At 36.7% G+C, this 18,567-nt stretch overlaps 1 protein-coding gene across 1 annotated transcript; it reads right to left on the bottom strand.

Annotated features, from left to right (window-relative positions):
- Positions 1-53: 53 nt before the first annotated feature.
- On the bottom strand, positions 54-14,673 carry capn2b (calpain 2, (m/II) large subunit b). The gene is made up of 21 exons (XM_051094393.1): positions 14,331-14,673; positions 13,542-13,611; positions 11,560-11,678; positions 9,826-9,959; positions 7,048-7,216; positions 6,822-6,905; positions 6,654-6,739; positions 5,439-5,507; positions 5,199-5,359; positions 2,504-2,673; positions 2,396-2,407; positions 2,099-2,310; positions 1,957-1,993; positions 1,814-1,879; positions 1,675-1,732; positions 1,528-1,592; positions 1,336-1,404; positions 1,162-1,240; positions 684-800; positions 467-525; positions 54-379 (listed from the first exon to the last, which is right to left on the bottom strand). Exons 1-21 carry the CDS (start codon positions 14,565-14,567, stop codon positions 356-358), a joined length of 2,097 nt encoding a protein of 698 aa, XP_050950350.1. The 5' UTR covers positions 14,568-14,673; the 3' UTR covers positions 54-355.
- Positions 14,674-18,567: the final 3,894 nt, after the last annotated feature.

Here is an 18,567-nt window from a genome sequence, read left to right as displayed (position 1 = left end):
GACCGGAAGTGGCGCTTTACTGAATCCAGTCATGTACAATAACACAAATACAGTACCGTTTCAGAAGTATTTAATAATGTGCTGTGGCGACAAAACACAATGATGCACATACACTTTTTTTATTACACAGTGGTTAAGATTCTCCTTGTTCAAGGATGCTTGCAACTGTAAACGAAAATAGTGTGCCAATGTCAAACGCAATAAAATCATGCAACACTTTAAGAGTAAGACTGGTCGAAAGTGCAATAGACAATTTTAAAAATAAAAGTAAATACATATTTAAAAAAAAAAAAAAAAATAACACATGTAATCTTAATAATTCACTCTTGAGTGGTATGGTCTGGTGAAGAGTCTTCTAAATCATAGTGAAGTTCAGCCACTAAAAACACAAAGTGAAAATGTATTTATTTTCAAAATTCATTGTACTGATTTTTTTCATTTTCAAAAATGTCACTGCATAACAAACCTGCTGAAAGTCCAGCTCAATGAAGCCACTGTGGTGGGGATCAAGCTTTTTGAATACCCCTAAAAATGAGAGGAACATTCATTAATGATGCTCCAGAGCTACAGAGGGTGCTCACCCTATTATAAACAGGCCTACACCGAATCTACAGACCTTTCAGGGCCAAATCTGCTAAATTTTTAGCCAAAATATTTAATAACTAAACACTCAAGGGACTTACGGAACATCATCTCCAGACGCATGAGGCAGGCCACAAAGTTATCAAAGTCGAGAGTCATGTCTGTTTCAGCGTAACGTGCTACCAGTAGCTGAAATATAGTGTTATTAAGATTGAAACCTAGAAGAAAGAGAACACAGGCAGTGATTATTAAAATACACTTGTATCTTCGCTTGTATATTTCTACTTAAAAAAAAACAATAGAAACCATTACAGAAATTCTAATGGTTTCCACTACACATACAATTACAAACCATCAACTTTTAACCATTAAAACCATTAAAAATGATATCCTGTAGTGTCTTTTAAGACATATTCCATCAGGATTTGTCATTTTAACACACCACCAATAGAAAGTGACTAAATACCAGTAGAAACCCACAGGATCCTTTACAGTTTCTATTAAAACTTAAACAAGTTTCATTATAACCAGTTTCAAATTTTGTGATGGTGTCTATTGTTTTTCTTTTGTAAAACTTACCGGCTTCTTTCAGCGCCATGCGCATTTCTGGTGTGCTTATGGTTCCTGAATTATCCATGTCATTCTTCTTGTAAATTCCCTGGGAGTGTTATAAAATTGAGCAACGTGTCATGACGTTTAAAAAGTAATTTTAAATATATAACTGTGTTAAGCGCAATCTGTTGGATCTCTTACAAGGTATCGCTGAATTTTCTTCCACAGGGTTGCAAACTCTCCCAAACCCAGTTTTCCATTCCCACTGTCCTGAGATACAGTTAAGGGAAATTTACAATACAACACCACCAAATTCATGTAATTCCAGGTTCAAGTATACATGTCATGCTAACACAAACAGCAAAACGTAAGCAGTTGCAGTTGAGAGGATACATCCATGAGGTTGACCATGACGCGAGACGTCTCCAAACTGAAGCCGTCTGTCTTTATGTCAGTTCCTACAAAACACATAAAGCAGCTGCTTAGACTCAGACTCCTCTTTAGATCTCGGTGGAAACTTAAGGACGTAAGAGCACTTACGTTTCGCGATGATTCTGTTTAAGATAGTCGTGAGCTCCGTGGCTGAGATTTCCATGTCCTGCAGAGAGAAGTAAGTATCAGTTGCTGTGCTTTTCGAAAAATACAAATGTTTACTGCATAACAAGACGTCTCCACTTACAGCTCCAGCGAGTTTTACAAACATGCCTCTGAATCCAGAATCAACTTCACTGTCTGAGACAGTCTCCTAAAAGACGAAGTACAGTTTAAAGAAATGTTCCAGGTTCAATAAGACAGCTTAGTCTTATTTTAAAAGCTGCTTACATCAGGTAATTCAGCATCCACAGGATCATCGCATGGTCTAGGAATAAATATAAGATTATCCAATTAAAGTCAGAACCAAGTATTCAAAATAACATCTTATTGTCATACAGTAGAGAAATCTCACACAGGTGAGATACATTACAGTGTTTCAGTTTGTTTTTCGGAAAAGACACGCAGACAAAAGTCTCCGTCCTTGTTGGCTTCGAAGGTGGACGGCACGATGAGGTACTCTCCCGGCGGCAGCTTGAAACGCGTGCAGACCTCCCTCAGGTTAATGAAAGTCTCAGAGCGAGCTTTCTGTGCGTGCGTCAGGAAGAAGTTCTTATCGAGATGCACATCACGCTGACCGTGAAACTGACAGAGACAATGGCCAATAAGTCACCCAGAAAATATTTGGACAAGAGAAACACCCCACCCTTCTTTGTAGTTACACTCTTACCTGTGATGGTAACTGTGGAAGCAAACAAAAAGAAATCTTTATGTTATAATCTGGGAGTTCATACATTATAATCACAATGTTTAGTTGGCTCCTTGTGTTTCCACCCACCTCATAAATAGCAAAGCCGATAGTGTGCATGTCCTCTCCAGCTTTCCTTAGACGGCGCCGGTTCTTCTGGATCAAACCCACCACGAAACTGCAGCCCACCTCATTATCGTCTGGGTCGTCATCTTCTTCGTTCAGCTTAATCACATACTGAGGATTCATCCAGAATGTGTCTGAGAAGCAATGAATGGATGCTGTCAGCAATATTATTAAACAAACCAAACTTCATAGCAGATATGATAAAATATGCATAATTATACTGAAAATACTGAAAATACTGAATAAATTACACAATGTGCAAAAAATACCTCAATTAATGAACACTGATAGCACACAGAGACATCTATTTGATGTCTGCATTTACATCTGCAAGACATATTTTTTAGACTGTTTGCTCATCTGCAATATGTCTATAGAATCCTATCAGATGTCAAATAGATGTCTATAAGATGTGTTTAAGATGTTTATGATTTAGAATGTATGTAAAACTGTTAGACGTTTGTACACAGCAGATGCTTTCCAGATCAAATGATTTTTAACAGACATCTTGCAGACGTACATGTGCTATCAGGGAGGGGAAGTTCACCCAAAATGGAAATTACAACATGATTTACTTACCCTCAAGCCATTCTAGATGTATATGACTTTCTTCTTTCAAACAAATACAATCAAAGTTATATTTAAAAAAAAAATGTCCTGGCTCTTTCAAGCTTTATAATGGCAGTGAATGGCTGCTGAGATTTTGACGTCCAAGAAAGTGCATCCATCCATCATAAAAAGTACTCCACACAGCTCCTGGGGGGTTAATAAAGGCCTTCTGAAGTGAAGCGATGCGTTTGTGTAAGAAAAAAATCCATATTTTAAACTTTGTAAACTGTAATCTCTAGCTTCTGCTAACTGTCATATGCACATTCATGAGAGAGTGCCGTTCAAGTGGATGACGTAGGATGTAGGCATAGGGTAAGCTACGAAGTGACGAACAAAACACTGCTCACAAATTAGAAGCACAAAATAATAATTTTGATGTAAGCCAAGAGAAGACTGCTTTTCCAGTAAAAAACAAAACTTGGTTCTCGCAAGGCTAGCATATTCTCACCAGAGCTTAAATTATGCACACATCCTACGTCATCCACGGGAACGCCACTCTCTCATGAATGCGTGTACAACTGTAAGCTATAGATTATGTTTATAAATGCATCAATTCGTTTCAGAAGGCATTTATTAATCATTGACATGAGCATCTTACCTAAGATCAGTTGTAACAGTCCAACCTCCATGTTTTGATGCTGGAACAGGGATGTAAGTTAGACAAGAATATCTCTGATTGAGGTGTTGTGTTGCTGGATGTAATAATGAACATAGTGGTCGTCATTTACTCCCGACATCTGAGCAGCTGAAGACGGAGTGGATTACATTTGTTTGTGAAGGGAATGCGCCTCCCGATCTACATATATCTGTCTATGTTTACACGAATCATTCATGATCCAGCTTCACTGACAGCAGAACTGAGTATAAGGGTTTTTTTATGAATCTTTGTGATCTTTCCTAATAATGTACTAGTTAGCAAGTTTAGCGGGCTAAACGTGGCTAAAGTAAACAGGCTCGTCACTCCACAGAGATAAGAGAGGGGCGAGGCGAGAAGAGCTCATTCGCATTTAAAGCAGCCTCGACAAGAATGGGATGATTTTTGCAGAGCTGATTTTGGCAAGGTAAAAAGGGTGTTGTTTTACACAACCATTGAGAATTTTTAACCAAAGTATATTATAGACTTTTCATTAAGACCCTAAAGAATCATATCAACTTGTGGAAAATGGGCATGGGAACTTTTCATAATTCCTTTAATGAAAAGTCTATACATGCTTTGGTTAAAATTTCACTGTGGTAGCGTAAAAAACAGCCTTTTTACCATGTCAAAATCAGCTCTGGAGAAATCAGCCCATTCTATTGCATGTTCCTTTAAATGTAAACGAGCTCTGCTCACCCTGCCCCTCTCAAACGAGCCGTGCCCTGTTTACTTTAGCCGCATTTAGATGTGAAACTTGCTAACAAGCACGTTATTAGAAAAGGTGATTGCAAAGATTTATAAAAAAACCCTTATACTCACTTCTGCCAAATGATTCATGCGAACACATTTGTTTAGATCAGAAGGTGCATTCCCTTCACAAACAAAAGTCATCCACTGCATCTTCAGCGGCTCAAATGTCAGGAGTAAATGACGACCACTATGTTCATTATTACATCCAACAACACAACACCTCAATCGCTTAGGAGCCATTGTTGTCTACGTCCCTGCTCTGGCATCAAAACAATTGCTATTGGACTGTTACAGCTTATTTAGGGCAGGTCTAAGGTAAGACGCCAGTGTCAATCAAACTATCGTGTTAGCGGCCTCTGTCGGTTTGTCGTCACACAGACGAGAAGCTGAGAAAGGCTTGATTTGAAAAAGGGGAAATTATTTTTACAGATCAATTAAAAACCACTGAGTGGATTTTGTGTCATTATAGGGTAGATGTGTACACACACTGCCACACACAGCTATGTGCAAACAAGATGTAAAAGTGAACTTTCCATCCAATGACCCCTTTAAACAAACTAAACCAACTGAACTTTGTCCATGTGAATATATTTTTGCATGAAGCGATTCATAAAAAATTTGATTCCTGATGCCTAAAAGTGTGTTTGCGGTTCTTGTGCTCACAAGCATTGTTTCTGCAGCCCCCAGCGGTGGAGCCTCTCCTCCATGTGCCGTCGTGGTTGGTCACAGCCCAGTGTTTAACCGAATCACTGGTAATGGCGTCCGGGGTCAGAGTACAGATCTCTATACGAGAATAATGACTTACGAAATCTGAGAATGACATCCTAAACAGAAAGAAAACATTTTGAATTTAAAATCCAAGTGTCTAGATTAGAGTCGCACTAAATAAGCAAGTAAACCCACCAGAATTCTCCATCCTCAGCACTGGCATTCGGTCGCTCTGAAGCGGAAATACTGTTCCATTCAGATGAACTAAAGAAAAGACAAAATAAACAATTCAGATAACCATCAGTGATTCACTGATGCTATCATTTCCAATGTAGTTAGTCCTTTACAGTGGTCATGAACTGAGAAACCAAATTCCCTTGAAAAAAAAAGGGACTGGTGGTTTCTTTTGACATATTATATTATGTTATGAAACCTTCCTGTAAGTTTCAGAACTCAAAACTTTAGTTAGTCTAAAAACAGCTTATATTGAAGCCAATCTGCCAAAATGACAGGTTTATGATGTAATAGTGTGGCTAAAAACCACCTCTGCAGAAAAAGATCAATGCCTGCTTCTACATCACTGCCTGTTTAGCTCCAGCCACTGATTCACAAATTTAGTGTAAATAACGAGAGAAGCGAACGCAGGTCTATGCAGAAACCAAACGATAAAGATAGCCCAGCAGACAAGAAGACACTGTGCAGTGCCAAATTGTGGGAAAAACAAACCTTGCATAATAATGCAAGTTGCATTGCCTTGCATTGGATTCGTTTACAAACAAGGCAAAATTCGACGCTGGATTTTCAGAAAGACTGAAACTCAAAAACGGTGCTGTTCCGACTATATTGGACCCAACAGTTCGAGTAACTGTTTTAATTACATAGTCATTATTGCTTTGTTTGTTATTACAGATCGACTGATATGTACTGAGTATTTATGCATTTTCAACCTAAATTACATCAGCATCCATCTATAAAGGATGTGGGCTCTCAAACATACACAAGTGTTAGCCAATGATAGCAGTGGGCATTTACTTCCATTTCTACAATCTGCCACACCTATTCAGGCAAAGCGTTTCAGTCAAAACAGGAAAGAAAAAAGCCTATTCTAAATTATGATGTTTTTTGATGTAAAAATCTTGATAACATTTAAGTAGACCTCAGAGAACAGTACAAAATATTAAAAAAGGCTCTTTTAAAACTATAAATTCAACAGAATTCATATTGTATACTTTTGTCCACAGTCAGGGTTTTTACAAATAGGCATGTGCATTTTACACCCTTTCGCTGAGCCTTAAAATTAAACTTTTATTTGAACTGTACCTTTCAGACTGGTATAACCTCTGTTATTAATGACTCATTTCCAAATTCAACCATTAATTTATTGATTTTAATATATATCAATACACGTACTTATCACTCCAGGCTCCTGTCCACTCCACCTGTCCCCATGGGTTGCGCATACGAACCAGCTTCTCCTTGCGACCACGATAGTTCACCTGAGACAAAATAGCATGTGCTGTAACGACAAAATGTATTATATTATTTAAAAAAGAGGACTGGCAATAACTCTATTCATACCTCGGTTGCCCCTGTGAGTGAGTAAGCATGGCCTTTCACCAGCTTCTGACGGGTGACGGCTTCTGAATCAGCGGCACTAGTGATCTACGTCACAGAAATAAAAATAATAAACCAGTGACATCTGAAAATGGGCGGGGCTTATGACCCAAAAGTGATTGCTGATTGGTCAAATAATAATAATAATCCTGTTCCAACTTCAATGTAAATACAGGTAGAGGAATCTCACATCGATTGAGCAGCCCAGCAAAGCTCCAGCATCCAGGGCTTTCTGGATGATCTGAAACATGTTGGATGGCGCTTTCCTCAGCTCGTAGCTTTCAGCGATGCCTCCAGTGAAATCCTCAAAACCCTCACTGGTTGATCCTCCCGACAGAGCTTCATAACAGCCGTTTACCCTGTCAGAGGCCATAAAACACACTGTTAAGAGTTAAGAAATTACATGTACGCACATGTCTTCGAGCTTAATTTGAGAAACTATTTAAGACCTATTGTAAAGCAGTCTCATTTAGAGGAAATCCTATATAACAACATTTTTGATTCCATACAAAGATTACAATGGGCTTAATTGTTGTTTAAGACACATGAATGTCTAAGAAATTATCCATACAATAATCCACAGAATCATTTCCTTCTCTTTTATGTGATGGTTAAATATTTACTGAGTGGTTAAAGTTTGAATCTCTATAAAAAGAACTAGCTGTAAATATGCTGTGGATTTAAACCTATTAAATAACTGAAAATATTTAAGCACATACAAAGACAAAATGAAGAGAAAACTATAAAAAATGCTATATTTTGCAAAATAATCCAAATGCTGGGATGCTGGTTAGGTATGTTTTGATGCTGGTTTAAGCTGGTCCTTTGCTGGTTCATGCTGGTCCTTGACCAGCAACATGACCAGCAAAAACCAGCAAAGGACCAGCTTAAACCAGCTAAGGACCAGCATAAACCAGCAAAAGACCACCTTAAGCCAGCATCAAAACATACCTACCAGCATATGCTGGTTTCTTCACCAGGGTAAAGTGAGATTCGTGGATTGATTCTGAGATTTTCCGAATGCATCGCCTTTATGAAGGATTATTTGAGGTTAATGTGTAAGGAACAGGAAGCAAGCAGAATACGACTGTTTCTAAAGCTTGCAGTGCCATCTGCTGTTAAAAACGAAGCTCAGAATAGATTCGAGAGAGAATCGCGAAGCATTCGGAAAATCTCAGAATCGATGCTTGAATTCTCGATTCGCGATTATGTATTTTCACAGCCCTATTAAGGACATCATCTCACCAAACAGGTAAACTCAACGACTCACTAGTCGCTTTCACGGCCTAATAGAGGGCTCGCACTTACGACACGACACGTACATTCTTCTGCTAATTTATGCTGTCTAAACCAAGGGTAAAGGGTACTAAGAGAAGCAGGAAAGGGTGCAGTATTTTGACAAACTAAAGTTAATAGATGGAAAAGCAGTTTTAATTAAGGTATTCGCCTAATATTTCACCTACCTGACTGAAAATGTTATGAACAAACACAAATGTTGTCAAGATTCCTGCCCTTCAAATCCTTTTTCAGTTTGGCCAACCACAAACGCCTTTTGTTCAGTCTCCTTGATTTAACTTTTGTCAGTCTATAGTACCCCAAATGTTTTTCCTAGTCTGACCAATTAGTACAGCCCAAAACATGACAATAATTGACCATTTTCAGCAGCAATAATCAGCAAAATATGCAAGTTTCATTCGGTTTAGTGATGACGCATCGTGAAAACACTATTTAGGGTTCAAAATTAATAAATTGTGTCAGTATTTGAAGATTATTATGATTAACAAAACATGTTAGAGTCATGTAGAGAACTTTTGTTGGTCACAGAGCTTATTTTCAGTAACAATCCACAGCCAATGGAAAAATCAGGATGGGTTTTGGTCAAAGGAACCAGGTTGGCTTAAAAAAAAATGTCATCACTGCAGAACTGCGTTTCACCCCTATTATAAATGCTCATGGATGTCACAGCCCCTGGGCAGGGCCATTCCCATAGTTCACATGTACGTTCCAAAATTAGTAGGCCATTGGCTGTAAATACACTCTTACGCACAACAAAAGCAACAAACAACACATGGTTGACATTATGTGTTCGGATGGCAATGATTAACCCTAAAGAATGAGAGTAAGAGAGAAGTATAGAGCAAGAGAGTGAAAAGCTACTTGCAAGACGGGGAGTTTAAGTTCAAAACACAGTACACAAAATGACACACCCTTATTCCAAGAATGCACCTGCTGTGGGTAAAGCCTGCTGTGTCTATATGCAAAGCTCAGTAACAACCAGATCCAGACAATATGTGTGGGCATTTTCCACACTAGTCTTTTAATTATAAATATGTGACCCTGGACCACAAAACCAGTCATAAGTTGCACGGGTATATATGTAGCAATAGCCTACAATAGACTGTATGGGTCAAAATTATAGATTTTTCTTTTATGCCAAAAATCATTAGGATATTAAGTAAAGATCACGTTTCATGAAGATATTTTGTACATTTCCTACCATATTTCTGTAAATATATACAATAATAATATGCATAACTAAGAACTTCATATGGACAACTTTAAAGGTGAATTTCTCAACTCACATTTTTTTGCACCCTCAGATTCCAGATTCTGATTTTCAAATAGTATCTCAGACAAATATTGTCCTAACAAACCATACATCAATGGAAAACTTATTCATTTATGTAGAAATCGTAAAAAAAAGAACCTTATTATTTTTGTGGTCCATAGTCACGTATGTTAAATGTATTAACATATTAAATTAAAATAAATTTACAAAAACAAAAAAAAATTGATTGTCAGTAATAATTAAATTCACTTGACAGCCTTAAAGAGAACAAAGATATATATTTTTGTTTATTCTTAGAAAGCATGTTTCACTGAAAAGCTGACTTTCTGGTTGAGCCGGTTCTGACTTAACTACTGTGAGCACACAAAAACACAAAAAACAACACAGACTAATACTAACTTAGCATAGGCCTTCTCCAGCAGGGCGCTCCAGAACTCGTTTCCCTCAGCAGAGTGAACAAAAACCAGCTCGCCATCTTTCACCGGCAGCCGATCATCAATGACAACATCCACCCACTCGCCAAACTGCCAGAACTAAAGGATAAAGGTACAGGGCACAGACTCACATTATCTGTTCAATCTCAAAACGGGTGTCAAACTGCAAAGACACCCACATACAAACTTAACACACATTAGAGTCAAAATCTGCAATACTTTTTGGTACACCTATACTTTTGGACATGAACTGTTTTATGATGGTTTTTAAACATATACTATATACTATGGTATTACCGTGCACACTACCAAAAGTTTTAATGTTTTTGAAACTTTTGCTCACCACGGCTGCATTTATTTGATCAAAAATACAGTAAAAACAGTAATATTGTGAAATATTTGTACAATTTAAAATAACTGTTTTCTATTTAAATATTTTTAAAATGTGATTTTTTTTTTTTTTTTTCCTGTGATGCAAAGCTGAATTTTCAGAATCATTACTCCGGTCTTCAGTGTCACATGATCTTTCAGAAATCATTCTAATATGCTGATTTGCTCCTTAAAGAACATTTATTATTATTCTCAATGATGAAAATAGTTGTGCTGCTCAATATGTCTTCATATCAAAACCATGATGAATAGAAAGTTCAAAACAGCATTTATTTGACATATAAATCTTTTTTAACATTACAAATGTCTTTAGTGTCACTTTTGATCAATTTAAAGGTATAGTTCACCCACAAAATAAAATTACCCCATGATTTACTCACCTTCAAGCCATCCTAGGTATATATATGACTTTCTTCATTCAGACGAATACATTCAGAGTTATATCCTTGCACTTCCAAGCTTTATAATGGCAGTGAATGAGTGTCGAGATTTTGAAGTCCAATAAAGTGCATCCATCCATTATAAAAAGTACTCCAAGCAGCTCTGGGTGGTTAATAAAGGCTTTCTGAAGCGAATTCATGCATTTGTGTAAAAAATATCTATATTTAAGGCTTTATAAACCGTAATCTCTAGCTGGAACGCCACTCTCTCATGAATGTGCGTACAACAATCAGCAGAAGCTAGAGATTACGCTTTATAAAATTTTATATGTGGATATTTTTCTTACACAGAAGGCCTTTATTAAACCCCTGAAGCTGTGTGGAGCACTTTTTATCATGTATGAATGCACTTTATTGTGCTTCAAAATCTCAACAGCCATTCACTCCCATTATAAACTTGGAAGAACCAGGAACTATTCCTTTAATTAATAATTATTTTTTTACTGACTCTTACTGAACTTTTGAATGTTAATACCATGATTTAGTCATGTAGTACAGTACTACTATATTTTTCTTAGATATGTACTGTATTACCACATTGTATTTTATATGGTACAATGATTTTTTTGGACATGAACTCTATATTACCAATATGTTTTTGAACCCAGACTATTGTTTTCATTTATGAAAATGTACTGTATGGTATTACCATGTTTGTTTGTCATGGGAATACCATGTTTTCCAAACATTCACTACAGTACTACACCACAGTATTGTAAGGAGTGTTATACATTTTTGAATACTAATATAATTATAAAAGCACTGAGCAGCACACCACTGCACAAAAATAATGTTCATGTTGTTCATTAACATGCTAACACTATAACACAAAGTGACACATTTACTGTAACAGTATAACTTGCAGATACCTGAAAATGGAAGATTCCAGCATAATTGTCACCAAAGCCCTGTCCAGCAGGCACGACTCGTGCCAGAACGTCTTCATTTAGGGTCAGAGAAGCAATGGCCGCTAGCAGCCAGCAGTCACCTGAGAGAAGGCGACACAGGAAGTGAGACTGACTGCGTTTTCCACCGCTCTGTGGTTTAGCTAAAACAAGTCATGCCTGCTTTCACTAAAATCTTATAGATATGGAAATGAAATTACATATACTGGCATTTGGAATGCAAAAAGAAACTATGACCGTTTTTACTGTTTGATATTCAAAACGCCTGAAGACAAGCAAGAACAGACACATCTGAGGCACACAAATGAAACTCATGATTGAGCAAGGCAGCCAATGAGCGCCATTGTGGTTTTCGTGTCACGCCAAGTGGTGAGCTGCAAATCTGAGACAGGGAGATGCATTTCGAAAATGCAGAGAGTTTGATTCTGCCCTCAAATGACAACAGGCCGCTTTTCCTGTAGTCTGCCACATGTATCCCATTAAGTCTGCGTGAATGATTCTAATGCAGAAACTTTACAGGAAAAATGCAGCCAAGTTCTTCTTTCTTTAACTGCAGCCTTTATTAGCAAAAGCAGTTGTGTGCAAAAACCCTCTGGCTAGTTTTTAGGTTTGGATGGCTTGCATTATGTGTTTGGCAAAGCCATTCAGTCAGCGGTAAACACAACAACAGGAAAGACTGAGGCAAAAGAAGGTGAGGTTATGTATAGAAGGGAAGGTTACTAAAGTTACTAGTGTAAAGCTTCAAACTGTTTAGGCTTTTGAAGAGTGGATCATTTTATTTTATTTTATCTTAAATTAAGTTTTTGCATAATAGTATATTATACTATTTAAAGAGCCGAAAAGCTATAGAAAGATTTAAATGCTATGAGTCTCAAGTACTATCTACAGCGCTTTGCAAAAGTATTCATACCCCTTGATTTTTTTTACGACAAAATTGTAACATATACTATACAACTGTAATAAATAAAAAAAAACTATACTATTATAGTATTTACTAATATTTTTTATCCGCTTTTTAGATTTTCCATTTTTTTACTTCGAGTTTTTTCAATTTTTGTTTTTGTTGTATTATTTTTAATTATTACTTTTAACTTTTATTATTACTTCTAATTTAAACTATTAGCGGAAATGTAATTTATTTTAGTTTTAGTAAATTGTTCATCTAATATTCAGCTTATCTTAATTTGAAAAAACACTTTTTAAATAGTTTAGTTTTAGTTAACAATAACAACGCTGTAATTAGCCCTAGGTTAAATGCATCCGTCAAATACTGACCCACCCTTATTCTAGGAATTGCATTGTGTGAATATTTGCTTGTCAAGTTCACAATGAACCTTCCTAGAATTAATAATGGGCTTTACCAGAGTTACAAGTAAGGCCTATTATACAAGTAAATATGTTTATCAAAGTAACATAAATTACCGCCTTCATTAGTTATTCATTCAAGAAACATATCACTTCAGTGAAATCCAGTTTTACCCGTTTTCTGTTTCAGTCAAATCACACCAAAAATCTAACATTCACGTGTAAATGCCAGTTTAAAACACCTTTTTTGTTGTTGCTTACAAACTATACTATGGCTTAAGGTTCAAAGTCCAAAATGCTAAAGTTAACGTTTTTAAGAAAAGCAATAATTTTCATCTTACATTCAAAGTAATGGTTTAAATCAGTTGATACCTTTTATAACGAAACAAAGGTTACCTGACAGAACATTTTCACAGTGTAGATTGTGCTAGTATAAGCTAAGTTTCTACTGATGCAGTTAAAGCGTTTAGCACACTGTTTTGACTTGTTTGAAGAATTACGATGAGGAACAAAGAGCAAGAAGAGATCTATGACTCAGTGTGTTATTGCTGACTTGAAGACACATTTAGACAAACAAGGAGGATTAACCAAGAATCTCCTAATTTGTTTCTTCCAGGTAGATGACTGTTTTAAGCTTTTACCCAAAGCTCCTTGACAGATATCCGTCCGTGTAGCTCCACCGACGATGAATTGTGGTTTTGAGCACAGCTCCTGTAAAAGACACCAACAACAACCTGTTTAAAAAGCAGAATTGGGCTAATAGTGTCAACACATGAAAAGGAAAGCACATGGGACCCACACACTGAGATTACATTCATATGCGGGTCCATATACCATAATTATAAAATATATTTACTCAGCTGTTAATCTGACCACCTGGCTAAACTGAATAAACAGAAATCGGCTGCGAATAGAAATCGAGTAGCTATAGCAACAATACGCTGCTAGGATCATTATCGGACGGAACACATTGACAGGACATCACATAGACAAAATACACATTTACATATATCAGAAAAAAATTGTACAACTTGGTTTAAAAGGCTTTCAGACTTTTGGCTTTAAATGAGTATTTAGGCCACACGAGCTGAACTCCGCAATTTCTACTCTGGTCTGCAGAAGAGTTTCTAAAGTTGGACTGTTTGCTACGCCGCTAAAACGCAACGCTCAAGACGCGACCCTAAAAAAGCAAGACGCAACAGCGAAGACGTCAGTCTGACGCATATGCAGCCATACAGAAGTAATTAAAAACAGCGAACAAACGCGACTTGTGCAAAGAAAGATCTACGAAAACTCCCTCGTTCGTAAAGATAACGGTCCAGCATAAACGCAACTTCAATATAAATTTAAACTGCATGGTTTTCCGTCTAATCATTGGCAATGAACGAACGATGCCCTTAATATTAAAACGTATGATACTGAAAGCATACCCCAGGTCTTTTCCATGATATTCCTCTGGTTTTGTACGAGCTGGGTCCGAGTTCTTTAAAGCCCAGGGATTCGGGTGCGGCTGGGAAATACGAGTCTGTGAACAGGGACCCACTGCTGAGACACTGGCTCCTGAGCGCCTCAAAGTCCTGGTTGAGGTATTTGGTGGCTTTGGCGTTAGTTCCAAACCCTGCAGCCTGCGCTCTCTTCTTGGCCAGGGTAGAGGCGACTCCCGACATTTTCCACTTGTGAAGAGCCCAAAAAATCAGAGAAATGTAAAAATGTCTTGATCCTTCAACTTAGTTCACTGTGACTCTCCGCCCCAAACTTTTCAGGCGTGGTCATGAGCGCGTAATTGCGCGTTTTTACGCACATAGTGAAGAACAGGAAGAAGTGCGCTCGCTGCTATATAGGCTAAGAAAACAATAACATGTCATATCTGACATGTTATGAGTTATGAGACACGGGTTGTTGTTGCATTTAGTATTATACTACAAAATAAATATTAACAATTATTTATGTTTTAAAGAAAGTTATTTCGCCTATTGTTTACATAAAATAGTTATTTTATCACACAAAACTTGTTGACTAAGTTGGCAATAGCATGTTGGACAAACAGCGATGTCAATTTCATTTTAAATTAATAATGGATTTTGCAGTGTAAATGGGCTACTTTTGCGTACAGAACTTTCGTTTATTCTGACAATTTCTTCCTAACGGTAGAGATTAAGCTAAATACTCGATTAGCTGCACAACAGCGCCATCTGCCGGATATATAAAGTCAGTTCAGCCAGAGCGTGCATCTATAAATGTTTGGACATAGCCCGCTAATGTATTTTAATTAGCTGTAACCAAATTGTATGTAATTTAAGCATTTGTTTCCTTACTTGAGCACCGAATTACATTTCTTTTAAAATATGGCACTACTGTATAGAAAATGCAAACATGCATTTTTTTTTTTGTCGCAGCGTTAGCCCAATCGAAATAAGGAAATAAAAAATAGATTATGCCAACGCTGGTTTGTCTCTGTAGGGTTTTGCAACTTTCCCTTGTTGTGGGGTCAGTTGCAACATTTCACTTTGTATATTCAAGTGTAAATTGTACGTATGTTATCATATGTACACGCTGCAATGTGGGTGAGTAGCTGACAAGTGTGGCTTTATTGTATTAATCTTTTGTCTTTCTAATACAAACAGTCCCTGAGAAACTAAAGGAAACCCAAAAAATGTTGCAACCGTCCCCGCTCCCCCTAATGTTACAGTACTGCTACAACAACGTCATTTTGTGACAACATTTTGAAAAGGGTCGTTTATCTGCTCCGTCATGCACAGTGCATAAATGAATGAGGTCAATATGGAAATGGTTAACTTGTTCAAAGCTCAGAATCCCACTGAAATACTTTAGGATGAGGAGTAGAAGCTGCTGTTAAAAAAAACTATATCTGTGGTTTTGAATGTGAATGTTAACCAAGCATATACGGATGTGGTGTTTGTGTGTTTGGCCATATAATCTAGATTAAAAAAAAAACAAAAAAAAAAACACTTTCATAATTTTTTATAGCTGTTGGGTAAACAAGGTAACACAGTGAAGCCACGTTGGCGTTCAGGTAAGAGTTAATTATATAAGTCAGACTGTAACAACAAAATGACAGTTTTGGGGATGCTGTTTCTGACTTTGGTCCCTGCAGCCCAATGGATCAGAAGATCAGTGCTCTTGCGAATAAGGTGAATTTATAATTTACTAACAGTGTTTATAAGAAAGACATTTATATAAATTCGTATATACCCCATATAACCAAATATTTATTTATTTTTTATTTATTATTATTATTATTTTTTATGTTACATTTTTTTCTTTACCAGCAATACATATCAGAGAGTGATATGGACCCACATTTCAACTGATCTCTCTAATTAGACCGTTGGAAGTTTGTAAGTCTCACGGATCACATTAATGGATACTATGAATTAATGCACAACAATTTTAAATTATAATTAAACAGTCATAATTATAAAGCCACTGCTGTGGTCATCACTATCCTCTTGAAACTGTACCAGCTGGATGGCAAAAACTATGCTAATAGAATATTAAAAGTAATTGGAATCAAACAATAACTATCCACGGCAAAAGAGTTTTGAGTGAGGAAAAGAATGGTTCACTGGCTTTACTGGCAGAGGGATACAGTGAGCATTCATAAGAACAAGGTCAATCTGCATACATTGGGAACAACAAAACTACAGGCTGGCAGAGGGTGACGCACTCAAATGTCACTCACAACCACAGGATGACATTAAGTAACCTGCAAACATAAAGCCACTCAACAGCAACGTGAAAGCATGAAAGTTGCAATTAAAAATCAGGGTTATTCCACCAAATATTGATTTCTGAACTCTTCCTAAAAGAAAAAAGATATATATATATAGTATTGTGTTGTTTAAAAATGAATATGAACTTGCTTTCTTTGCATTAATTGCATCTTCTTTTCTCTTTCTCTCCCTTTTTTTTTTTTTTTTTTTTTTTTTTTTTGTTTGCAAAGCTGCTCTAAATAGCAATATATTTATTTGGACTTGAAATATTGTCAGTAGTTTATAGAACTAAACAAAAATGGTAATTTTACTCAAATACATACCTACACTCTTAAAAATAAAGGAATTCACAGCGATGCAATAGAAGAACCATTTCTGGTTCCACAAAGAACCGTTCAGTCAAACGTTCTTTAAAGAACCATCTCTTTCTTACCTTTTTTTTATAATCTGAAGAACCTTCTTTCACCACAAAGAACATTTTGTGAAACAGAAAGGTTCTTCAGATGTTAAAGGTTCTTTATGGAACCATTTAGACAAAGAACGTTCTTCTATGGCATCGTGAAGCACCTTTATTTTTAAGATTAATAGTAAAATCAGACAAACTGATAATTTCGCAGCGGCCTCCTATTTTTTGTCCAGACCTGAAGTAATTTAAGAATTCATTTCCAAAATTAAAACAAGGGAATGAATTAGTAGGCCTACACCATGACCACGATTTAACGAAATAAGATTAAAATGGGGGAAATAATTAAGAACATGTGGCCGCAAAAAAAGTTGTGAGAACCAGTTCTTAATTACTGGCCACGATATGTTGTGCAAAATATGTCGTTTTTTTTTTTTTGTTGTTGTTGTTGTTTTTTTTGATCCGTCTTTACAGATCGCTAAAACGTCTCTTCTCCATCACCACCAGAGGGTGCAATTTAACAAGTATAAGCTGACATATGAACTAGACAAGGGGTGGCGAACGTCGGTCCTGGAGAGCCGCAGCCCTGCATAGTTTTGCTTCAACCCTAATCAAACGCACCTAAACAAGCTTATCGCGGTCTGAAGTGTTACTAGAAAGCAACAGGCAGGTGAGTTTTAATTAGGGTTGGAGCTGAACTCTGCAGGGCTGCGGCTCTCAGGACCGGAGTTCGCCACTCCTGAGCTAGACCCTCCTTTCCAGTATACATAATCAGACTTTAGCCTACAATTTTCTACTTTTTCAATTAGCGCGTATTTCTTTTGAGCATTCGTTAGCACACGTGATCCATAGTTAGCAAATTTCCTTTGGCCCGGATCTGGCCCAAACCTACAGATAAAGTGTGGCCCAGATTAGTATTTGTTCGCCTGCCCAAAATTGGCCTATATGTTTTTAGCCAGAATTGAACCAGACCAGAGCCATAACTCTGCCTATCATGAGCCACGTAATACATTTTTATCTGGCCCATATATGGGTCTTATGTTTCATTTTAGTAAGGCTGAGTTCTGTTAGGACCTCACTGCCCTAATGTGGCCCACGTGCGGCTGACTGTATATGTAAAATTCATATTAACTAGAGAGTAAATCACACACTCAACAACAAAAATGTGATAAAATAATTTATTTTTGTCAGTGCAGGTTAAATGCGCTTTACAGTTACTCAGTATTGAGTTAGAATATTCTTATAAATATATAACACATATATTTAACATTACAATTTCAGTTGGAATCAGTTTTTAAGAATATAAAACAAACACAGTTAATATTTAAACCAAAAATTATGAAATTGACAAATCTGAGTTGGAATCCGTTTTTAAGAATATTCAACAGATATACATTTAGCATTCAAAAAAAGTATATTAAATGGACAAATTTGAGTCGGAACCAGTTTTTAAGAACAAATAACATTAAACTCGAGTGTTGAGAAGAAAGGTGTTGAGAAGAGAAGAGAAGAGTTGCTTGAAAGTGTGTT

This window comes from Labeo rohita, chromosome 22, assembly GCF_022985175.1.
Source record: "Labeo rohita strain BAU-BD-2019 chromosome 22, IGBB_LRoh.1.0, whole genome shotgun sequence".
Taxonomy (NCBI): Eukaryota; Metazoa; Chordata; class Actinopteri; order Cypriniformes; family Cyprinidae; genus Labeo; species Labeo rohita.
This window is presented reverse-complemented; position numbering and strand designations above follow the sequence as displayed.